The 23,771-nt window shown below is 45.9% G+C and overlaps 1 protein-coding gene across 1 annotated transcript in view; it reads right to left on the bottom strand.

Moving 5' to 3' along the window:
- Nucleotides 1-23,771, bottom strand: part of KDM3A (lysine demethylase 3A) — a 2,231,127-nt gene that overhangs the window by 1,011,012 nt on the left and 1,196,344 nt on the right. Inside the window, exon 18 of the mRNA XM_044063465.1 lies at nt 7,939-8,107. Coding sequence (XP_043919400.1) covers nt 7,939-8,107 — 169 coding nt within the window. The remainder of the gene's footprint in view (nt 1-7,938; nt 8,108-23,771) is intronic.

The following is a 23,771-nucleotide window of genomic DNA, read 5'->3' as shown; positions in this document are numbered from 1 at the left end:
CCAATATTGGTCTCCAGTCCCCTGTCTTTTTTGGCACCAAAAAGAACCTTGACTAAGTTCCAGATCAGAGTTGGTCTGCCGGGACTTCCTGGATGACTTTCTAGCAGTCTTGAAATTTCAATGACTGCTTGGGCCCTCAGATTGGGTGGAACATCTGGAAGGGATTTGCTTGACGGTAAGGGAGGTTGGAAGAAAGGAATTACATTGCCTCCGGATATGACTGTGTACCCATTTGTCTCGTGTTATGTTTTGCCAGGCTTTTGGGTACAGAGAAAGTCTTCCCCCAACTGCCTCCAGAGGGGGGCAGCCAGGCAACCCTTCAGGGATGCTGGAAGGGCTCGTCAGAGAAGGATTCTCTGCTGCCCTGGTTCTGCGGTCCCCCTCTGCCACGAGGGCATCTGCTGCGGTTTCCTCCTCTGCCCCTGGAGGAAAAATCACTACATGTATCAGGCGAGGCTCCCTGGGATTTCCGAAACCACATTTTACTACTCTTCTGACCCTTGGGATATGGTCTGGAAGGACTGGAAAACGGACTCCCACGGCAGAGAGAGTCTTGCCTTCCTGTTCACACCTAGTGAGTGTCTTACCTGTGGTCCAAAGAGAAATGAACCGTCAAAGGGAGTGTTGGTGAACGAAGCTCTAAAAGGTTCTGCAAAATTACATAGCCGCATCCATGCGCGTCTCCTAAGGGCCATGCCTGTACCTGCAGCTCTACTCGCACCATCGGCTGCATAGGAAATGAGCCTCATGGAGGAGTTAACTACCGAATTAAAGGTCGCCACCTGAGAAGCCACTTTAGCTTGAGGCCCTTCAGCTGATGGATCCTGGAGGGTATCTCCAAGCTCTTTCAGGAGATCCCTCTGAAGCCTGGTAAAATGGCATAAGTAATTCAACAACCTCATAGAAAATGTCGCTGAAGCAAACATACGCTTCCCGTGTCTATCCATGATCCTAGACTCCTTGTTAGGAAGATGGAGAGAGGAAGAAGTTTCCGCTAACTCCTTTAGTGGCCGCTGCTACTACCATGGCATCTACGGGAACACACTTGGTAAGGAACCGTTTTATCAGGGGGTGCAGTGATAAACTTGCCAGGTCTCCTCGGGGTTGGTTCCACTGTATCCTGGGCTGGCCAAGCCCTTCGAGCCACCACTGACATTAGTGGATCGAAGGGTGGAGACACCCAGGAGGTGGAAGGTCGGGAAACGAATGCATCCAGGAATACAGATTAGTCCTCGGTAGGGGCTAGGACAGTCCAGTTCCCCCTCTGCTTAAGCATTTCTAGGATGTCCGAAAAGGAAACCTCTTCAGAGGGGGATCTCAGGGAATCTCAGGGACCCTTCAGATTCATCCAAATCTGTATCCTAAGTGAGACTCAGGGGAGTCAATGTGCTTCCTCTTGCACTTCCTCTTCCGAGGGGCCTCCTCTGAATGATCAAGGGTGGCCTCGGAAGAGGAGGAAACACCCAATGGGGTGCTCTGGAGCACCGGTTCCCCACGCTTGGGGTCTGGAGGAGGGACAGAGGTTGATGCAGGCACTACAGGGGACGGAGCCAGTGGGGTCGAACGTGGAGCTGACTGAGGCCAGTACACTCCTCATGACATCGAAGGCCTCTCTGCCACGATGTAAAGAAGGCTCCGGTTCCGAGGAAACCGGAATCCTCCTCCGCCCCGAGGGAGACAGGCCGATGTAGGAGTTGAGCTCACCTGCGCCGACGCTCCGAGAGGGAGAACAGGGTCGAACAAGGGTCTAATGCCACTCTCCCCCTCGGAGCCGACAAGGGAGTCTCGGCGCCCAGATCCCTTGACGGAAGGCAGCATCGAGGGGATCGGAGCAGACAACGGAACCGAAGGGGAAATCATTATCTGTGCCGACGGTTCCACGATTCGAACCCCAACAAACTCCGGCTCAGAGCTCAATGGAGTCGGAGGAGGAACATCGATGGAAGCGGACGGAGCAGACACCTGTTGAAAAGGGCTGGATAACATTTTCGCCAGTGCCTGCAACTTCAACAACCTACTGACCACTCTCTCCATGTCGTGATCCGAGAGTCTAGGGGACCGAGAGGAGTGGGAGGATCTGTGACTGCGGTCACTGTGCAACAGGGGATACAGAGGAGCCGAATGTATAGACTCTAGAGAAAGGAACCTCGATCTCTTGTGGGTCCGAGATGGCTCCGAAGGTACATCATGGTGTACGGGGAGGCAGTCTCCTCGGTTCCAGCCGGAACCGAAGTAGTAGGTAAGGCTTGGGCCAATGATGGCTCCGAGCTGGGAGCAGATTTGGTTGGTTTAGGAGACTTCACCGGCTGAGCCTTGGCCAGTGAATCTTGGGGCTTAAGAAGACCCCTCAAGATAAGCTTATTTTTGCACTCCTGCAGAACCCTTGGGCTGAATGCATGGCATACAGAACAAGAGTCCTGCTTGCACTGCGCCTAAGCAATAGACGCAAGTGTGCCCATCATTTTCTGACAGCATGAGTCACACTTCTTGAATCCAGACACCTTGGATTCTTTAGACATATCCAGTAGAGAAATACTACCTTACCCTGAAAAGTTTTTAGCCAAAAGACCTAACAGCAAAAAAGTATAGACACTAACCTAACCAAAAACATAAACTACAGTTAAGAAGTTTTTTTTAAACTAGGAAGCCTCTAACTTAAACGGCTACCTATGAGGTAAAAAAAGAAAGGCTTAAACTAAAATGATACCTACAAGAGGGATAGGAAGAGGGAGGGGACTCTAATTTAAACGAGTTCTAAGGGAAAACTACAATTACACTAATACAACAAACTAATTAACGACTATGTTGAAAACCTATAAACTATCAAAAAAGAACCTTAATTTGACAGAAGAGTAGTATAATAAAACTTACACGAGCCTGAGCCAGTAACAACGAACCTCGCAGCTGAAGCAGCAAACGAGATCTGGGTAGCTAGCGCTAGGCATCATAAGATAAGGGGTAACCTCGAGACAGTAAACCGCTCTCGAGCTATAGAAGATGGCTGAGTCGGAGCAGAGGGTCGGTTCTGATCCCAACAAGCAAGAAATGAAGGCAAGATAGACAACTTAACATTGAAGGGGATCCTAACAAGCAAGAAATGAAGGCAAGATAGACAACTTAACATTGAAGGGTTCCCACTGCTTGCCATGAGGGCCTGCAATTCAGACACTCTTCTTGCAGAAGTGATGGCTAGAAGGAAGGCGGTCTTCCAAGAAAGGAATTTCAACTCTGCCGTTGCAGCTGGCTCAAAGGGAAGGAGAGTGAGCTTTTCCAATCAAAGTTAAGGTCCCAGGCTGGAGTAGAGGCTCTTCTGGGGGGGGTCTAAAGATTTTGGCCCCTCTAAGGAATTGCTTTAGAAGGGGGCGAGAGAAAAGGGGTGGCCCAGTATTAATAATGTGCTGAAATGGGAGAGGCATGAATTTTAATTGACGAGAAGGATAGGTCCTTGTGGAGCATTTCTGTTAAGTACTGAAGAATAAGAGGTAAGCTGGGCACCATTGTGCCCATTCAGAGTCTGGCTCCAGGAACAGTACCTTTTCCACTTTTCAGCAGAGGATTTTCTAGTACTTGGCCTCCTTGCCTCCAGAATAACATCTAACACCTGCTTACTGAGGGTTGCTATTGGAGAGCTCAAGGAATTAGCCAGGCTGCAAGGTTCAGCGTTTGAAGCTGAGGGTGTAGAATCTGGCCCGCCTGCTGGGACAGCAGGGAAAAGGTCTGAGGCATGTGCCATGGTTCCAGCAGTGTCATACTGCGCAACAGGGGCTACCAGTGCTGGCGTGGCTAGTCTGGTGCAATCAGTATTTGTCCTTGGCTTGTCCTGTTTGATCTTTAGCAGAACCTTCGAGAGGAGAGGCAGAGGGGGGAAAGGCATAAATCGAGAGGCTTTCCCAGGTAAAAAAAAAAACAGGGCATCCACTTTCCAAGCTTGACTGTGGAAAGTCCTTGTGCAGAATTTGTCCAATTGGTAGTTCTGCGGGGAGGCAAGCAGGTCTACATCTGGAGCATCCATTTGTTCCCTCAAGAGGTTGAATATTTTTGGTTCCAGTTTCCATTCGTGTGGATCCGTGAGATTTCTGCTTAGATATGCCAGTGAATTAGCTTGCCTGGCAGGAAATGAGCTTGTAGGTGCACTTGGTAGTTCAAGGCTGTGTTCCACAGAGCCATGGCTAGTCTGCAGAGAGGGTACGAGTGGGTTCCCCCCCTACTTGTTTATGTACCACTTAACTGTGGTGTTGTCTCTCTTTACCAATAATTGTTTTTGAAGGCTGTCAGGGAATTCTGTACAGCTAACATTTCTTTTTGGTTGATATGCAGGTGTATCTGTCTTGGGTTCCATTTGCCCTGAATGCACTGCCATGCCAAGTGAGCCCCCCATGCATAGTCTGATGAGTCTGTTAGGGTTTGGACAGCAGGGGGTAGAGTGAAAGGGAGACGCTTGTTGTGGTAGCAGGCCTCTGCCGACCAAAGGAACTCTGTCTTTATACAAGGAATGATAGGAATAATTGATTCCATGTCCTGAGAATGTTGACTCCATAGGCTTTTCAGATATCATTGAAGTTTCCTCATATGCAGACTTGCATATGGAATTAGTAGAATGCAACAGGCCATTAACCCCAGGGCTTGCAGATTTTTCCTTGCAGATAGTTGGGGCTTTGTGGCCAAAAGTCTGAAGTAGGTGGTCAAAAAACTTGTTTCTCTGGAGCGAGGAAAGCCATCTGGGAAGTTGTGTTCAAGCCTGCTCCCAGGAATACAATCTGTTGGCAGGGTACTAGCAAGATTTTTCATTTATGGTGTACCCCAGTGAGGTTAGAAGATTCTTTACGAATGCCAGATGTTTTAATTGCAAGTCCTGACTTTCTGCCTGAATCAGACAATTGTCCAAAATGGGTATATTTGAATGTTCCTCAGCCTGCAAAATGCAATGGCTGGAGCTAAACACTTTGGCTCATCTACTGCACCCAGGGTATTCAAAAAGGGAGGTGCAGAGAACTGATGGTTCATGGAGCCTGTCCTGAAGCGCAGGTATTCCCTGCAAGATTCCCTTATTGGGATGTGCAGGTAAGCTTCCGCTAAGTCTAAGGTTGCCAACCAGGCATCTTTGCCTAGCATAGGAATCAGCTGTTGAAGTGTTAGCATTTTCAATTATGGGATTACCAGGAAGGTGCTTAGAATAGAGGGGCCCAGGATAGGATGCCAGGAGCCGTCTTTTCCCGGGTACCAGGGAAAAGTCTTGAATAAAACCCTTGTCCCCTTTGTTCTGCTGGGACAGGTTGAACAGCCCTGACACTTAGAGAAAAAACCTGCTGTTGGGCCTCCGCCCACTGATTTGGGGGTAGGTCTGGCCAACCCGTTGGGGTTGGGTAAGGTGTGGAAGTGGAATCTGTATCCTTGGGAAACTATATTTAAAACCCATTTGTCTTGGGTAATGAGTTCCCAGTTTTTTGCATGCAGGGAGAGTTCTCCTCCTAAGGGAGCAGGCAGTTGAGCAGGGCGTGAAAGGGCCAAGATACATCATTGTGCCTTTTTTCCGTAGGGGGTGGCTTACTACTACCTGCTTTGGAAGTGGGAGCCCCCCACTGCTTAGGTCTGTGCGCAGCCTGAAACTGTAACCTGGGTGGTCTGCTGTTCCTCGGTTTGGACTGAGAAGGCCTGGAAGAGACTGGAAAGGACCAATTCTTTGAAGGCCAATGCCTACTAAATCTGGGAAGCTGTACTTGTAGGAAATCTTTAACAGTTTGCATAGATTTAGCTTTTTCCTCCATCCCTTTGAGGATGACAACTGCTTTGTTGCCAAACAGGCGGTCTTGGTTTAAGGGAGCATCCAGTAATTTAGTTTTAAGATGATCAGGCAAGTTTTGCTCCTTAAGCCAAGCATGCCTTCTAAGTACAGGCCCAGTGACAGAAGCCCTGCAAGATGCTTCTAGAGTCAAAACCACATTGCAAAGTATGTTTACCAATTTGTTCTGCAGTATGCATTAAGTCCTGTAATTCTGTGTTCAGCACAGTCAGGAATCAACATAATTTTCTGTTTAAGTCGTCCCATAATATGCTGCTGGTACTTCAACATATGAAACTGGCAATTTAAAGCCCTAATGGCTAAAGTACCAGAAGTGTATACCTTCTTACCCCATCTGTCCAGGGCTCTAGAATCTCTATCAGAAGGGGTAGGATTTTTGGCAGCAGTAGCCTTAATGCCTTTTGGTCCATGGGAAATGGTCTCTGGATCCGCAGTAGGATTGTTGAACAGGAACTTGGGAGAATCAGCTACTCTAATACCGGTCAGGTTTTCTGGGGGCTGGAGGTAAAGTGTCTGGGGAAAGGCTAGACTCCAAGAAAGCATTCTCTACAATGTCCAGAACAGGAGGGATAGTTAAAGGCCTGTGTTGAGGAAGGTGTAAGAATTCCCTTAGCCTTTTTTTGGAGTCAGAGTAATCTTGGCTTTCCCAGCGGAAATGCTTCCTAAGTGTGTGCAATGTTTCACCAAAAGAAATATGTTCTGGTGGGGAAGCAGAGGGAATGGAATCCTCGGCATCACAATCCTCATAGGCAGATAAGGGCAAATCCTGGTCATCAGAAGGAACAGAAATATCAGATTCCTGACCAGAAGAATCAGAAGGAAATTCAGTTCTAGGTCTCAGTGGGGGAAGGCTGCTTCCCCTAATTAATGTAATAAGGTCTTCGGCCATTCTAAGCATTTGTTTTTTAGGCATGTGGGCCTGAGCATGCTGTTTGGACATCGGTTTTTTAGGTGTGGATTGAGTTTTAGGCCTGGATGAAGAAGATGGCGTCTGTTTAAAATGCAAGGTAGAGACATCCGCAGGTTCAATAGTCGAAGAAGTATCTCGTGGCATACCGGACTCAGAATGGGTCTCAGTAGAGGCCTGCGAATCTGAAATAGCGGGTAACAGGGGCTGTGAAAGCACCTCACTGAGTACCGGCAGAGTGGAGACTAGCTTAACAGAAGTGTCGTCGGCAGTTTTGGATCTATGCGGTCTGTCTTTATCTTTACATTTTTTCGTAAGAGTGGTAATCGAATGGCTTAATGAAGCCATTTCGGAGTACTGATACACGGTACCAAAGTAATTTGCAGCAAAGATAGCCCGACAACGAATAGTTCGGGGGTTGAATAAGGCACAAAACTGACAGCGAGGGATGTCGTGGGTCTGGGTCTAAGCAAGGGATGCAGTATGAATGAAAATCTTTATGAGGTATTTGCTTTCCACAGGTAAGACAATTGTTAACTTTTACTGACATCGGTTGGAGCAAGAAAAAAAGATCCCCAATGAGGTACTTCTCTTTTTTGAAGACTTTGGTTCTGAAACTCAAAAATGAAAACTTCAGGAGTCGGTCGACCGGCATTCATGAACAGCTTCTGCTTTGGGCACCGCACGGCAAAAAAGACTGACGTAATGACGTCGGATGCATGTGTTATAACCCTGATGACCCGACGTCATGGAAGAAGAGACAGCATCCGATGCAAGAATCCAAGACTCTGTTATTCAGGCCGGCTGAGGGCTACCTGCAGGCAGATAACCCAAATGTGATAACTGCAAAAGTGAAACATGAAGAACATCAGTCCTGGATGCAGCAAATCTGTATCTGGACTAGACTAGTTATAGGAAAGGTGGGAAAAAAGTGCAAATGCAGGCTTTAAAACCAGAAAGTTGAAAGATGAAAAAAACTGCTCAAATGGCCAATAAACTACAATTTCTGGGCCAGAAACCACTCTTGTGGTAGACAGGCTACCTAGTCCTTACCACTCCCACTGATAAGCTAGGCGGCTTCCCTCCAACAAAGAAAGGCTTGGGGGATCAGAAGCTTACAAACACAGTCTTGGATACAGAAAATCTGTAGCTGGACTAGACTAGTTACAAGAAAGGCAGGCAACAAGCTTAGAATTTTTTTTTTTTTTTTTTTAAACAGCAAAATGTTTACCTTTATTTTCTTTGTTTACATTGTTTGCAAGGGTGGCAAAACTGACTGCTGCAGAACTTGATGCAGAACCAAAGCAAGCCTCAGGCTGTACAGCATATGAAGGTCTGCTGTTACTATCTTCCAAGTTCAAGCTAGTCTGCTTATATGAAAATTGCTGCACGACAGGATCCTAAAACAAAGAAATACCAGCTTTAAAGTATTACAGAAAAAATCTTAAGCTTTTCTTTTTTTTTTTTAATTATCTGCTAGGAACATTAAAAGTGGCTGGAAAAAAAGTACAGAACTGCCACCAACTTCATCACATGGAATGCCATACAATTATTTATGGGCAGCTCTCTCCTTGCCAACAGAAAAACACAGGACAAATTTTAAAAAGTAAATTCAGAGTGTTACTACACTGTACAATTACAAAGCATAAATATACAAAAAGTACAGTTGTGTACACTTACCATAAATGTAGATGTTAGAGTGGATTCACTGTTGCAGTCATTACGTTTGGGTAATCTGCTTGCAGTTTGCCCTTAGTCGGCCTAATTAACCAAGTCTTGGGTCCTGCGTCAGATGCTGTCCCTTCTTCCAAGAGGTCAGGTCGTCAGGAGTATAAAACATGCAGCCGACATCATTCCATCAATTTTTCTTGTCCCAGATGTCAGGTGCCTCCCCAATGGGGAGCAAATAAACAAAAACACAAAGATATACCTCCAACAAAAAGCAAATACACCAAAAAGGCTTTTAAGCATAGTAAAGGAAAGTAGAGGTATAGCCAGAAGAAGTTAGGGGGCTGGAGGGAGGGTAACCAGGACTGGTAAGTGTACACAACTGTACGATGTTCTTAGTGTTTCACTGTTGCAGTCATTACATTTGGGTAGATTCCCAAAGCTATGGTTGGGAGGAGTTTATATAGCATTAGGGCCAGCAATAAGGACCTGCAAGACAGCAGTGGCAAAGCCAGCTCTGGATTTAGAGAAAATTGGCAAATGATGATGCTTGGTGAAAGTATGCACAGAACGCCAAGTAGCAGCTTCTACGATGTCCCTGGTAGGAACACCTCTGAGAAAAGCTGCATAAGTAGATACAGCTCTGGTGGAGTGAGATCTGATCCCCTGGGGGATAAGTTTTCCATGGTGCTTATAGCAGAAATGAATGCAATGGCTTGTTCATTTAGAAATGGTTTGTTTTGAAATAGCCTTCCCCTCTGCCCCTGCAGCAAATGCTACCAGCAGTTGTTCCGATTTTCTTCTAGGTTTAGTCCTGTCCAAGTAGAATCTTAGTTGTCTGTGCACATCCAAGGAAAGCAGAATCCGTTCCCCTTTGCTCTGTGGATTGGGAAAGAAGGTTGGCAAATGAATGGACTGATTAAGAGCCACACTGGATGTCACCTTGGGCATGAAGGATGGATTGGTCCTGAGTGACACCCTGTCCGCATGAAAGATGATGAAAGGCTCCACTGCCATAACAGCCTGTAATTCAGACATCCTTCTAGCTGAAGTGATTGCTACAAGGAAAGCTGTTTTTCAAGAAAGAAATTTGAAGTCTGCAGTAGCAGCTGGCTCAAAAGGAGGTTGAGTGAGTTTTTCTCATACAAAGTTAACGTCACAGGCAGGGGTTGGAGCTCTCCTGGGTGGTCTCAAGTTTTTGGCCCCTCTTAGGTACTGCTTGAGCAGAAGATGAGAGAAAAGGGGAGGTTCTGTGTTATAATGAGCTGAAATGGCTGAAGCGTGGATTTTAATGGAAGAAAAGGACAGGCCCCTGTGAAGCATCTCAGTTAAGTATTGCAAAATCTGAGGTAAATTGGGCACTGCTGTACTCGCCCCTTGAGATTGGTTCCAGGCACAGAATTTTTTCCATTTTTCAGCATAAGATTTTCTAGTATTAGGTCTCCTTGCCTCTAAGATGACATCCATCACAGGTTTGCTGGGGGATAAGGGTTGATTTAAGTGATTAGCCAGGCTGCAAGGTTCAATGTTGGAAGCTGAGGGTGCAGAATTTAGTTCTCCTGCTGAGACCGCAGGTAAGGGGTCTGAGGCAGGTGCCATGGAGATATCTGCGAGACACTGCACAGGAGGGGGTACCATTGTTGGCACGGCCAGTCTGCAGCAATCAAGATCATCCTTGGTTTGTCCTGTTTGACTTTTAGTAGAACTCTGGAGAGCAGAAGAACCAGGGGGAAGGCGTAGACTGATAGTTTTTTCCAGCTTAAGGACAGAGCATCCACTTTTCAGGCTTGTTTGTGGGGAGTCCTTGTGCAAAACTTGTTTAACTGGTAGTTCTGTGGGAAGGCAAACAGATGCCTGGGCTCCCCCATTCGCTTGTCAACATGTTGAAAATCCTTCGTTCCAGTTTCCACTAGTGTGGGTCCATGAGGTTGCTGCTTAGTCTGTCTGCCAGTGTATTCAATTTTCCTGACAGGAATCGAGCTTATAGGTGAACTTGGTAGCTTAAGGCTGTGTTCCACAATGCCATGGTTAGTCTGCAGAAGGGGTAGGAATGTGCAACCCCCTGCTTGTTTATGTACCACATAACCGTGGTGCTGTCCGTCTTTACCATTAGTTGTCCTGGAAAAATGTAGTCCTTGAAAGCTGTCAGAGCATTCTGTAAAGCTAACATTTCTTTCTGATTGATATGTAAGTGAATTTAACATGGGTTCCATTTGCCCTGAATGCACTTCCCTGCCAGGTGAGCCCCCCATGCATAGTCTGATGCATCTGTAGTTAGGGTTTGGGCGGCAGGGGGTAGTGTGAATGGTAGTCCCTTGTTTTGGTGGCAGGCCTCTGCCCAGAAGAACTCCAGGCATAGGCAAGGTATGACAGGAAAAAAGTTATGTACCTACCATAACGTTCCATGTTAGTTGTCTACTTCTCGCTGGTTGGGTTCGGAGCCGATCCTCGGCTCAGACTCGGCCATCTTCAAAAGCTCGAGAGCTGATTACTGGCTCGAGGCCCCCCTATATCCCATGATGCCTGGCGCTAGATACCCAGATCTTGTTTGGTAAGTCTAACTGCAGACATAATAATAAAGGAATCCTATCCTAGAATGCATAAATCCTACTGGAGAGACTACTAGTCAGAAAGGGGTAGCCAGAGAAGACTCAGCCAGTGAAAAATCAAGAACAACTCTTCTCGGTCCACTAGGATAGGGGAATGGAGGGTGGGACGCAAGAAAGAAGTCAAGAAGACTACAACTAACATGGAACATTATGGTAGGTACATAACTTCTTTATGTTAAGTTGTCTATCTCGTCTTCTATTCTTGCTGGTTGGGACAGCGTCCTTAGCACCTAAAAACCTGGGTGGCTCATCAGAAAAGACTCTTCAGAACAGTGGAACCAAAGTCAGCTCTACTCCTGGAAACCAAATCCAACTTGTAATGCGAAATGAAAGTATATGGGTTGGCCCATGTAGCCGCAGCACAAATAGATTCCATGGGCAACCTAGCCTGAAAGGCCACCGAAGTAGCTAAAGCTCTGGAGGAGTGACCTTTTGGTTTAACTGGCAACTCTTTATTCCTCAGTTGACATATGAATGTGATGACAGAAGTCAACCAACTGGATAAGGTTACTTTGGAGACCGGAAGACCTTGTTTACCTACAGCACAAGACAGGAAAAGTTGATCTGATTTTCTAATGTCCTTGGTTCTGTGCAAATAAAAGCGTAGTTGCCTGTGAACATCTAACTGATGCAACTTATATTCCGCCTGTTGGAGTGGTTAGGGAAAAACACAGGAAGGTCTATGGACTGATTCAAGTTACTCTCTGAAGAGACCTTAGGAAGGAAGGACGGATTAGTCCTAAGAGCAACCCTGTCAATGTGGAACAGGGGGTATGGGGCCGGACAGAAAGAGCCTGTAGTTCCGAAACTCTTCTGGCTGAAGTAATAGTTACCAGGAAGAGGGTTTTCCAAGATAAGAACTTCAGCGAACAAGAAGCTGCAGGTTCGAAAGGGGGCAAAATTAGCGAAGTTAAAATCAAATTTAAATCCCACGGTGGTGGAGGATCTCTTGCTGAGGGCTGAGCAGAATGGTTCCTTTGAGAAAGGCTTTACACAGCTTATGGGACATTATATTGTTTTCCGACAGGCCAATGTGAAAATGTGAAATTGCTGTTAACCGGACTCTAATTGTAGCTGAAGCAGAGCCAGCATGGAAGAGTTCTGCTAGAAATTCCAAAATGGAGTGCACTGGGGCTGAAAAAAGGTCTCTGCTTTTTGCCTCTGCCCAGGAAGAAAAACGTTTCCACTTACTAGCGTAAGTTTTTCTGGTCATAGACTTGTGTGATGACAAAAGGATTTCTCTCATAGATGGGGAAATATCTGGGAGCCTGGCTAGGGTTGGATGTGGAGCAACCACGCTGTGAGCTGGAGAGTGTGCAGGGATTGGTGCAGTCTGCCCGACTGATGAATCAGGAGGTCTGGAACTAGGTCCAGAGTTCAAGGCTGTTCGAGAAGATAGGAGTGCAGGAACGGAAACCATATTTGTAGAGGCCAGTAAGGAGCAATGAGGATCATTTTGCAACCCGAAACGGCAGCCCTCTGAATCAATTTCGGTATGAGGGGGAAAGGAGAAAATGCATAAAGAAGCCCCTGGGGCCAATCGTGGACTAGAACGTCTCTGGGGGGATGACGGGGAGTGGAAGGAGGGAGAAGAAATGGCTGTACTTGTTGTTGAGGGGAGTTGCAAAAAGGTCGCAGCAAGGTTGGCCCCATCAGCGGAAGATTTGGTCCGCAACCACCTGGTTCAGAGACCACTCGTGAGGCATGAAAATTGCTCTGCTCTGTCTGCTATAACATTGGACTTCCCAGGGATGTGCGTTGCAATCAGAAACCGTTGGGAAGAGATCGCCCACTGCCAGAGTCTGAGTGCTTCTCGACAGAGGGTAGGACCTGGTTCCGCCCTGCTTGTGATGTACCACACTACGGACATATTGTCCGTTTGAACTGCAATGGTCCCAGTACGAAGAGTATCCTGAAGAGCCTGCAACGCTAAGAGCGCAGCCCTCATCTCCAAGACATTTATGTGCAGATAATACTCGTGAGGTTGCCAGGTGCCTTGGACTGTTCTGCCCTGATAATGCCCCCCACCCCGATCAGGGAGGTGCCCGTGGTCACTGTAGCCACTGGAGGGGGAAGAACAAATGGACTGACTTGGAGCACTGATGTGGAGACCATCCACCATGCAAGGTGTTTCTTGCATGCCTGAGTGATCATAATTGTGTAAGACATGGGAAGTTGCTGTAAGGACCATTGGGTGGAAAAGAAGCCACTGGAGAATCCTGATGTGAAAACAAGCAACGGGAACAAGTACGATAGCTGCTGCCATGAGACCTAGCGTTTGAAGGACAAACCTGGCTTGAATCCTTTTGCATGTTAATAAAACCTTGACATGCTGACGAATCACTGAAACCCTGTCTGGTGGGAGGCTCGCCAACATGTCTTTGGTATTTAAATTTGCGCCTATAAAGGTGATAGATTGACAGGGCAACAATGCAGACTTTTCTAAATTTATTGCGATACCTAGCCTGGAGCAAGTGTCGATGGTGCAGTCTCTGGCTCGCAGAAGGTGATGTCTGGAGGTAGCAGTGAGGAGCCAGTGGTCGAGATATGGAAATACCTGGAATCCTTGCCGTCTCAGATGAGCGGTAACTACTGCCATACATTTGGTAAACACCCTGGGGGGCTGTGGTGAGACCAAAGGGCAGAGCTCTGAACTGATAATGGCTGGCTCCCAGCCGGAAGCGAAGGAATCTTCGAAAGCGTCTGTCCACTTTTATGTGGTAGTACACATCCTGAAGATCTATGGAGCACATCCAATTGTCCTGATCCAGAAAAGGTAAAATGGACTGAAGCATGACCATCCGGAATTTTGTTCTTTGTACAGACTTGTTTAGTCTGCCGAGATCCAAAATGGGTCTCAAGTCCCGTCTTTTTTGATAACAAAAAGAACCTCGAGTAAATTCCGGATCCTTGTTGGTCTGCTGGGACTTGCTGGATGGCCCTTTTTCTTGGCAGTTTTGAGACTTCTTGCACTGCTTGGTCCCTTAGACTGGGTGGAACATCTGGAAGGGACTTGTATGACTAAGGGGTGAACGAAGGGGATTCTGTAGCCTCCGAATATGACTGACTGTACCCATTTGTCTTGTGTTATGTCTTGCCAGGCTCCTTGGTACAGTGATGGTCTTCCCCCGACTAACTCCAGAGGTGAGCAGCCAGACAACCCTTCAGGGATGCTGGAAGGGCTTGTCAGAGGATTCTCTGCTGCCCTGGTTTTGCGGACCCCCTCTGCCACAAGGGCGGCGTCTGTTATTGTTCCCTCCTCTGCCCCTGGAGGGAAACTCACCACGTGCGTCTGGCAAGGGTCCTCGGGACTTCCGGAACCACATCTTCCCACTCTTCTGACCATTAGGATATGGTCTGGAGGGAGTGGAAAAACGGACTCCTACAGCAGACAGAGTCTTGCCTTCCTGCTCACACCTGGTAAGGGCATCTCATCTGTTATCCAAAGAGAGGAACCATCAAAGGGGGTGTTGGTGAAAGACACACTGAAAGGTTCCGCAAAGTTACATAGCTGCATCCAAGCATGCCTCCTTAGGGCCACGCCTGTGCCTGTGGCTCTATTCGTACCATCGGCCGCATACGAAATGAGCCGCATGGAGGAGTTTACCACAGAATTGAGTCGCCAGCTGGGAGGCTGCCTTAGCCTGGGTCCCCTCAGCTGATGGATCTTGGAGGGCATCTCCAAGCTCTTTCAGGAGATCCCTTTAAAGATGGGTAAAGTGGCACAGGTAATTCAGTGACCGCATGGAAAAGGTCGCTGAAGAGAACATCCGCTTCCCATATCTGTCCATCGTCCTGGACTCCTTGTTAGGGGGATGGACAGATGAAGTTTCAGTTAACTCCTCCTTTGTGGCTGCTGCTACTATCATGGCATCGACGGGAACACCCTTGGTCAACAACTGTTTGTCCTGCGGGGCAGTAATGAATTTTGCAGGTCTTCTAGGGGTCGGTTCCACTGTGTCTGGAGCTGTCCAAGCCTTTCGAGCCACCACAGACATCAGTGGGTCGATAGGCGAAAAAACCCAGGATGTGGAAGGTTGGGATCCAAATGCATCCAGGAATAACGACTCATCCTCGGAAGGGCTTAGGGTAAGTCCAGTTTCCCCTCTGCCTAAGCATCTCAAGAATGTCTGAGAAGGAGACATCTTCAGAGAGGGATCTTGGAGACCCTTCCAACTCCTCTAAGTCGGTATCCAATGTAATAGACTCGGGGGGGGGGGGTCAACATGCTTCCTCTTGCATTTTCTCTTGCGAGGTGGCTCCTCTGAAAGATCAGGGGAGGCCTCGGAAGAGGAGGATACACCCAAGGGGGTGTCCTGGAGTGCTGGATCCCCACACTTCGGGTCTGGAAGAGGGGCAGAGGCTGACGCAGGCACCCTAGAGGGAGGAGCCGATGGGGTCGATCGTGGGACTGACTCTGGGGCCAGCACACCCCTCATCACCTCGAAGGCGTCCCTGCCTGGACAAAGAGAAGGCTCAGACGAAACCAAAAGCCGTCCCCGCATCAAGGGAGACGGCTCCAAGGTAGGTGTGGGAACCGAGCTCACCTGCGCCGAAGCACAGAGAGGGAGAGCGGGTTCGGACAAGGGTCCGTTGCCACTCGTCCCCTCTGAGCAGACGAGGGGAGTCTCAGCGCCCAGATCCCTCCAGGGAAGGTACCATGGAAGGGATTGGAGCCGATGAAGGAACTGAAAGGGAGGGTATCGGCGCTGATGGTTCCACGACTCGAACCCAAACTAACTCCGGCTCCGAGCTCAAAGGAAGAGTCGGAGGAGGAATATCAATAGCTGTGGAAGGAGCAGACACCTGATGAGGAGGGCTGGACAACATTTTGGCAAGGGCCTGCGACTTCAAGAGCCTACTGACCACTCTTTCCAAATCATGGTCCGAATGTCTAGAGGACAGAGAAGAGTGGGATGATCGGTGACTATGCTCCGATTGGAGCAGGGGTGACTTTGAAGCCGAACGTATAGACTCCAAAGAAGGAGACCTTGATCTCTTTCGACTCTTAGCCGGTTCCGAAAACTGTGTCCGAGCAGACTGGGAGGGACATCGGTTTCAGCTGGAGTCAAAATGAATTGTGTGGCTTCACCCAATGACAGCTCTGAACTGGGAGCCGACGGTTTAGGTGGCCTGGAAAATTTCACTGGCTGAGACTTCGACGGTGAATCTTGGGGTTTAAGCAGACCCCTCAGAATCAATTTATTTTTGCGCTCCTGCAGGACTCTTGGACTGAAGGCATGACAGATGGAGCAAGAGTCCTGCAGGTGCACAGCGCCCAGACAATAAACACAAGAAGTGTGACCATCTGTCAGATCTTCTGACAGCATGAGTCACACTTCTTGAATCCGGACGGTTTTGGATCCTTGGACATTCTTGGAAGAAAACCAAGGGAAAGTTTTCACACAAAAAGCTAAGGTAACCGATAAAAAATATTAATAGCCTACAGTTACCACAACCCACTACAAGTACTACTACCACAAAGAAAAACAAACTCATCACTAACACTACAGGTTATAGAGAAAAAGTTTTTTTCTTCTTTTTTAAAGGAGATAGAAAAGAAAGGTTAACCTCCAACTCAAACAGAAAGAACTTTTCTGTGGAAAAGGGAGAGAAGGGGGGGGGGGGAACTCCCTAACTTAAACTAGTTTCTTAGGAAGGGAAAGCAATGAATAAAGTTTAACGACTAATTCTACACAATACAGTAATTTTTACAGGAAAATAACAGTAATAATAAAGAAGCTTATACGACCTGAGCCAGTAGAACAATCTCGCAGCAGAAGCAGCAAACGAGATCTAGGTATCTAGCGCCAGGCATCATGGGATATAGGGGGGCCTCGAGCCAGTAAGCAGCTCTCGAGCTTTTGAAGATGGCAGAGTCGGAGCAGAGGATCGGCTCCGAACCCAACCAGCAAGAATAGAAGGAGAGATAGACAACTTAACATTTATTGTTCCCAGGTTGTTAGAATGTTGACTCCATAGAATTTTTAGATACCACTGTAGTTTCCTCATATGCAGTCTTGCATTTGGAATTAGAAGAATGCAGGAGGCCATGAACCCCAAGGCTTGCAGTAATTGTCTTGCAGATAGCAGGGTTTTTGTGGCCACTTGTTTGAAATAGGTTACCAAATGAATTTGCTTTCCTGGCGTGAGGTAAGTCATCTGGGCAGTTGTATTCAAGCTTGCTTCCAGGAATGTAATTTGTTGACAGTGTACCAGTTGTGATTTCCTTTCGTTTATGGTGTACCCCAGACAAGTTAGAATCCTTTTTACAAATGCCAGATGATTCAAAAGTATGCCCCGACTTTCTGTCTGAATTAGACAATCGTCCAGGTATGGGTATATTTGAATACTTCTTTGCTTGCAAAATGCAATAACTGAGGCCAGGCAATTTGTAAATACCCTGGGCACAGCAGACAAGCCAAAGGGCAGTGCAGAAAACTGATAATGCGTGTAAGCCTGCTTTGAAGCGTAGGTATCTTCTGCAAGATTCCCTGATTGGGATGTGCAGGTATGCTTCTTTTAAATCTAGTGTTGCCAACCAGGCGTCTTTGCCTAGCATAGGAAGTAATTGGTGAAGTCAGCATCTTGAATTTTGGAATCTCCAGAAAGGTGTTTTAGAGTAGACAGGTCCAGGACTGGACGCCATTATTTGTGTTTTCTGGGTACCAGAAAAAGTCTGAAGTAGAAACCTGGTCCTTTTTCCTCTTCTAGTACCAGATGAATAGCCCTCCCCCCCCAAGCTTAAGAGGGAAAGTACTTGTTTTTGAGCCTCTGCCCACTGATGTGGGGGCAGGTCTGGCCACCCACTTGGTGCTGGCAATGTGTGGAAATGAAATCTGTATCCCTGGGACACTATTTAAAACCCATCTGTCCTGGGTTATGAGTTCCCAGTTCTTTGCATAAAGAGCAATCTTTCCCCCCAAAGGTGGGGGGTGTGGGGGGGTGGGGTAAAAAGTTAAGTATTTGGGAATTTTAAAAGGAAGTCATTGAGACTGTTTAACATAGGGGGGTGTCTTGTTATTTCCAGATTTGGAAGTGGAGGCCCCCCACTGCTTAGTTCTGAGAGTCCCCTGGGACTGAAACCTGGGGTTTGTGCTGTCTGGGTTTGGCTTGAGAGGACCTGGAAGGAACTGGAAAGGACCAATTCTTAGTAGGCCAGTGCCTACTAAATCTTGGAGGTTGCACTTGTAAAAAATCTTGCTATCTGCATAGATTTAGCTTTATCTTCCATCTTTTTAAGAACTTCTTCAGCCTCGTTGCCAAACAGACAATCCTGATTTAAAGGAGCATCCAACCATTTAGCTTTAACATGATCAGGCAAAGATTGCTCCTTAAGCCAAGCATGCCTTCTAAGCACAGACACAGTGTAACAGCAGCACTGCAAGAGGCCTCTAAAGAATCAAAACCACACTGCAAAGTATGTTTTCCAACGTGTTCAGCAGAATGTATCAAGTCCTGTAAATCTTTAGTTTCCACACAGTCAGGAATCAGCATTTTCTGTTTTAGTCCAGTAATATATGTTGCTGATATTTTAACATATGAAACTGACAGTTTAAAGCTCTGATTGCCAAGGTTGCATAAGTATAAACCTTTTTACTCCATCTATCCAGCGCCCTGGAGTCTCTATCAGAAGGGGTACGATTTTTAGCAGTAGAAGCCTTAATGCCCTTGGGCCCCTCAGAAATAGTCTCTGGATCTGCAACAGGATGTTTGAGAATAAACTTGTGGGACTCTAGAACCCTGTAGTATCTTTTCAGGTTTACTAGGAGCAGGAGGCAGTGAATCGGGGGCCAAACTGGATTCCGAGAACACATCAACAATGTCTAGTATATTAGGCATAGCCAAAGGCCTATGCTGAGGTAGAAGAAGAAAATCCATAAGCTTCTTTCTTGAATCGGAAAACTCCTGGCTTTCCCAGTGGAAATGCTCCCTTAAAGTATGAAAAGTTTCCCCAAAAGAAAAATCCTCAGGAGGGGAAGCAGAGGGAATAGAATCCTCTGCATCAGAATCCTCATAAGTAGGTACTGACAAATCCAGGTTGTCAGAGGAGTCAGAAGAAACAGAATACTGATCAGAAGATTCATAAGAAACAGAATACTGATCAGAAGATTCATAATCAAGCTCAGCCCTAGGCCTCTTTTTGGGGGGGGGGGGGTGACTACCTCTGATTAGAGTTATTAGATCTTCAGCCATTTTTATCATTTGTTTTTTAGGCATAGGGGGCCTGAGCATGTGGCCTGGGCATAGTTTTTTTAGACATGGTTCGAGATTTAGGCCTTAGTAATGAAGGAGGTGTCGGTTTAACATGCAAGTCCATACGCCTGAATACACCCCCAGAAGCCAGTGCCTGCACAGCGGCTCCGGACCCATCCAAGGTAGAGACATCCGCGGGTTCCATAGCTCAAGTACCTCGTGGCATACCGGACTCCGAATGGGTCTCAGTAGAGGCCTGCAAATCAGAAGTAGCGGGTATCAGGGGCTGCGAAAGCTCCTCACTGAGTACCGGCGAACTGGCGACTGGCTTAAGAGAAGCGTCGTTGGCAGGTTGGGACCTCAGCTGCCTGTCTGTCTATCTTTGCGTTTTTACAGAATCCCGGTAGTCAGACAGCTAACTGACAACATTTCTGGATAATTAAACAGAGAACCGAAATATTTAGAGGCAAAAATATACAGATGACGGAGTGCATGCTGATTAAATAAAGCACAAAACTGACAGCAAGGTACGTTGTGGTCAGGGCCTAGGCAGTGAAGACTATGGAAAATACAGACATCTACCCATCAGCAGCTGTTTTGGTGAAAGTCCTATAGACTGCACAAGTATGTTTCTGTACTGCAAAATGGAAAGGTGGCAATGTGAGCTTTCAATATCCTCACACTTTCTCATAAAATTGTTTATATCAAGATTCATCTATACTACTTGCTCATGGGCTTGTCGAGATCTGAGTCTTAATGTAATATGCGTAAACTCCATTTTTCTACAAAAGTTTGAAATTCTTGTGTTATTGTGTCATTGTGCCTGGAGTTTTGCACATTTGAGTCAAATGCCGTTTCGTTCAGGAATGCCGATACTGTATTTGTAGTAATGGTTGAAATCTCCGAGTAGCTGTAATGGTCGGTGAGTGGGCCTAACTGTGTTCTTTTCATTGCCGGGCTGAATAGCTGCAATGGTCATTTTTGGACTGGTTTGTCTGCGTGTCGTTTGGGCCTTTGTTTTAGCTCCCTCACAGTTGTGAATAGCAACCTTCTGTAAAGGGTGCTTGATGATTCTTTTGGATGAAACTTTGCCTGCGAGTTGTCATCTGTAGGGTTTGCTTATCGGGACTTGTTGGGACCTCTACATTTTGGATTTGTTGTAAATGACTGTTGAATATGAGCAGAGTTGCTTTTTAGGGGCTTTGCTCACTGCTTGCACAGCTTTTAGCCGTTTTATTTCTTAGTTTTAGGATACTTCCCTTCTAATCCTGCCTGAGTAACATTTGTAACTTCACTAATTTGTTGCTGTCTATATTGCTTTTTGTTTATTTTTGCATACAGGTGTATTAACTGCTTTATTTATTGAGGGGCATTTCTAATGTTTCACAATACTGTAAGAAAAAGTGTCCCTGTATTTACTACTGTCTCCATTTTTTGCAGATTATCTGCTTTTGTTAATCTGTCTGCATTTACTTATGTCACATTTTACTTTGGAAGTTTACTGGATCAGTGGTCAGGTGACTGCTGTCTGCTAATTTAGGAGACCGTGTTTTGTATTTTGATTAAGACAAACTTTGTTTGCAGTCTTATTGTTGGGACCTTTTGAGGTTTCTATATTGCCACATTTTTTGGTTTGTAAAGAACATATTTTGTGGTATACCTTAATATCTCTCTAGTTTTTCTACAGACTGCCTGTCACATTTAAAACTGCTTTATATATTGTACTGCTGTAACTATTGCCCAACGCCTATCACTAATGATGTTGCCATTTCTTTTCCTCTTCTCTCTGTTTACACTGACATATGTCTCACTCCCCTGCAATTCCCCCCTTACCCTCCACTCGGAACCTACATCCCCCCCAAAATCCATCCAGGTCCTACCATACTCCTATATGCTCACAACTCACTGTACTCTACCACACTATTTATTCTTTAAAATAAAATTAATCCCCTTATTAAAACTAATCTCAAACTTAAAACCCAAACTTCTCTATCCTCTCCCTCTACTCTCTATCCTGACAACACTCCTCCTTTCAGGTGATATACATCCCTACCCTGGTCCTAATATCCAACCTCTTATCTTCTAATTCCTCTACTCCATCTACTATTACTTCTTCCCCCCACACCTCTAGCAATCATAGTCTCACTAGTACCTCCCCATCCACTCTCACTTCTACATACAAAACCAAAAGACTTAAATTATTCTCCCTTAACATTCAGAGTATCTGCAACAAAGTGCCTGATCTCCATGCTCTCATTCAACACTATACTCCCCACATTTTAACTTGGCTAAAACCCCACATCCACAACTCTGAGATCTGCCCTTCCCGGTTTCAATATCTACAGACAGGACAGACATAGCAAAAAGGGAGGTGGTATGTTTCCATTCCTTTTTCTGACTCTCTCAATATTTTACCACTTTCAATTACCCCTCCTTCCTTCCACCCTGCAGAGCTACTCATAGTAACCTGTCATCTCAACAACTACCAAAAAATGGCCATAGCCACAATCTATATTCCACCAGGGAATATCACCATCCTTGAAAACATCTTATCTTGGTGTTTTCATTACATCCCCTTTGAAGCCATTATACTTGAGGATGTAAATATTGACTGGAACTTAGTTAACTAATACACTGTCTCAAAGTCTCAACATACACGGTTTTACTCAACTTGCATCTTCCACCACCCGCCTTGGCAAAAACCACTCCAATTCTATCCCAGACTGGATTCTCAAATTCTCCTAATTTGTAACACCAGCCAGGTACACTATCTGACTCCATTAGTGACCACCTACCTATCAACATTACTAGGTACTCACCCAAACTCACTTGTTCTCATCTCTTTAAATACATCCGTAACCAAAGAAATTTCAATATCACTTCCTTTAACAAAATTCTCTCAAATATTAACTGGTCCTGCCTATATTCTTTACCTTTAAATGATGCAGTTAGCTACGTCAACCAGACATTCCTAAACATACTCAACTTTCTGGCCCCTATCAGGAAAATAAATGTCAAAGCTAGACATGCCCCTGGCTATCCAAAGAAACCTTCCACCTTATGCATAAGAGATGCCACTTGGAAACAATATCAAAAAAACAAATCTGTCTTCCTTCAATCTTACGTGGAACTTAGAAACCTTACAAAAAAAAAAAAAAAAAAGTCAACCAGGACAGAAGAAAATTTTACCTCTCTGATCAATCTCTGAAACCTACTAACCCCCAGTAGTTCTGGTCAACCATAAAAACTCTTCTCAACCCTGGCTCACCCACAACCCCCAATCAATCTCCCTCAGATATCGCCATTCATTTTAATCACTACTTTATTGATACCATTTCTAAACTTTTATTCCCAACCCTACCTCTAATTCCATTACCACACCCACTTTTTCTCCATACCCCCACTGTGACTCCTCTAACCTCTCTGACCCCTTCTTGCTCAAACCTGCATCTGTTAGTTATATTAAAAATCTCCTTAGTAAACTCAAACCTTGTTCCCCTGCCCGATAACCTGCCTTCCCAATTCCTAAGAATTGCTGCTAACTCTGTGGCCCTTCCTGTCTCCATCCTAATAAACCACTCAATCCAAGAAAATATTTTCCCTCTATTTAGAAGTAATACTATACTATCCCACTACATAAGGGTGGAAACTCCACAGAACCATCCAACTTCTGTCCCCATTGCTATTCTTTCTCCCCTCTCCAAAATTCTAGAAAAGTGTATTCATTCTCAACTGCTTTCTCACCTTACTCAAAACAATCTTTTAACCAATACCCAGGCATGGTTTTAGGCCCAAACACAGCACTTTTATCCTTCTCTCATACAGGAGCTGAGGCCAGAGACAATAATAAACTTGTGTCTTGCCTTTTCTTAGATCTGTCAAAGGCTTTTGACACCGTTTCTCACAAGCTTCTACTTCAAAAACCTTCTCAACTGAACATTTCTATCCCCCACTCTAAATTGGTTCTCTAGTTACCTGTCCAGTTGCTTACAAGCAGTTAAATGGCAAAATTCCTTCTCACCCTTTCTGCCCGTTCAGACAGTTGTTCCTCAAGGTTCAATTCTTGGCCCCCTCCTTTTCAACCTCCACCAATGGCCTACACACTGCCAGCAATCTCTCCCCTACCATACAGTATATGCAGAGGATTCAACTTTGATTTCCATTTCTAACTATCAATAACCTCCACCATATCACCCAGTCTTCATTTCACTCGGTTGAGAAGTGGCTCTCCAACAATCAACTTATCCTGAACCCCTCTAAAACTAAGCTCTTACTATTCCTACCTAACGCTCTAGCCAATCACAAATCCATCTTTTCTCGTATCCTCACTAAATGGCACCATATCACCAGATTTACACACTAAACTCCTAGGTGCCATCACTGAAGACCAGCTCAAACTATACCTCCACATACTTCATTCTATAAAGAAAACACACCAAAAACTGGTCATGTTATATACAAACAGCAAATTCCTGACCTCCAACTCTAAACCATTGCTAGCCTAATCCTATCCTCCTTCCCGTCCTCCTCTATGGCTCCCCTCTATTTTACAGTTTACAATATAATCTGCTGGCAAAACTTGACCAAACTT

The sequence above is a fragment of the Protopterus annectens genome, chromosome 2.part1 (assembly GCF_019279795.1).
Source record: "Protopterus annectens isolate FY-2018-M chromosome 2.part1, PAN1.0, whole genome shotgun sequence".
NCBI lineage: Eukaryota > Metazoa > Chordata > Ceratodontiformes > Protopteridae > Protopterus > Protopterus annectens.
The sequence above is the reverse complement of the archived record's forward strand: the minus strand, read 5'-3'. Positions and strand labels throughout refer to the sequence as shown.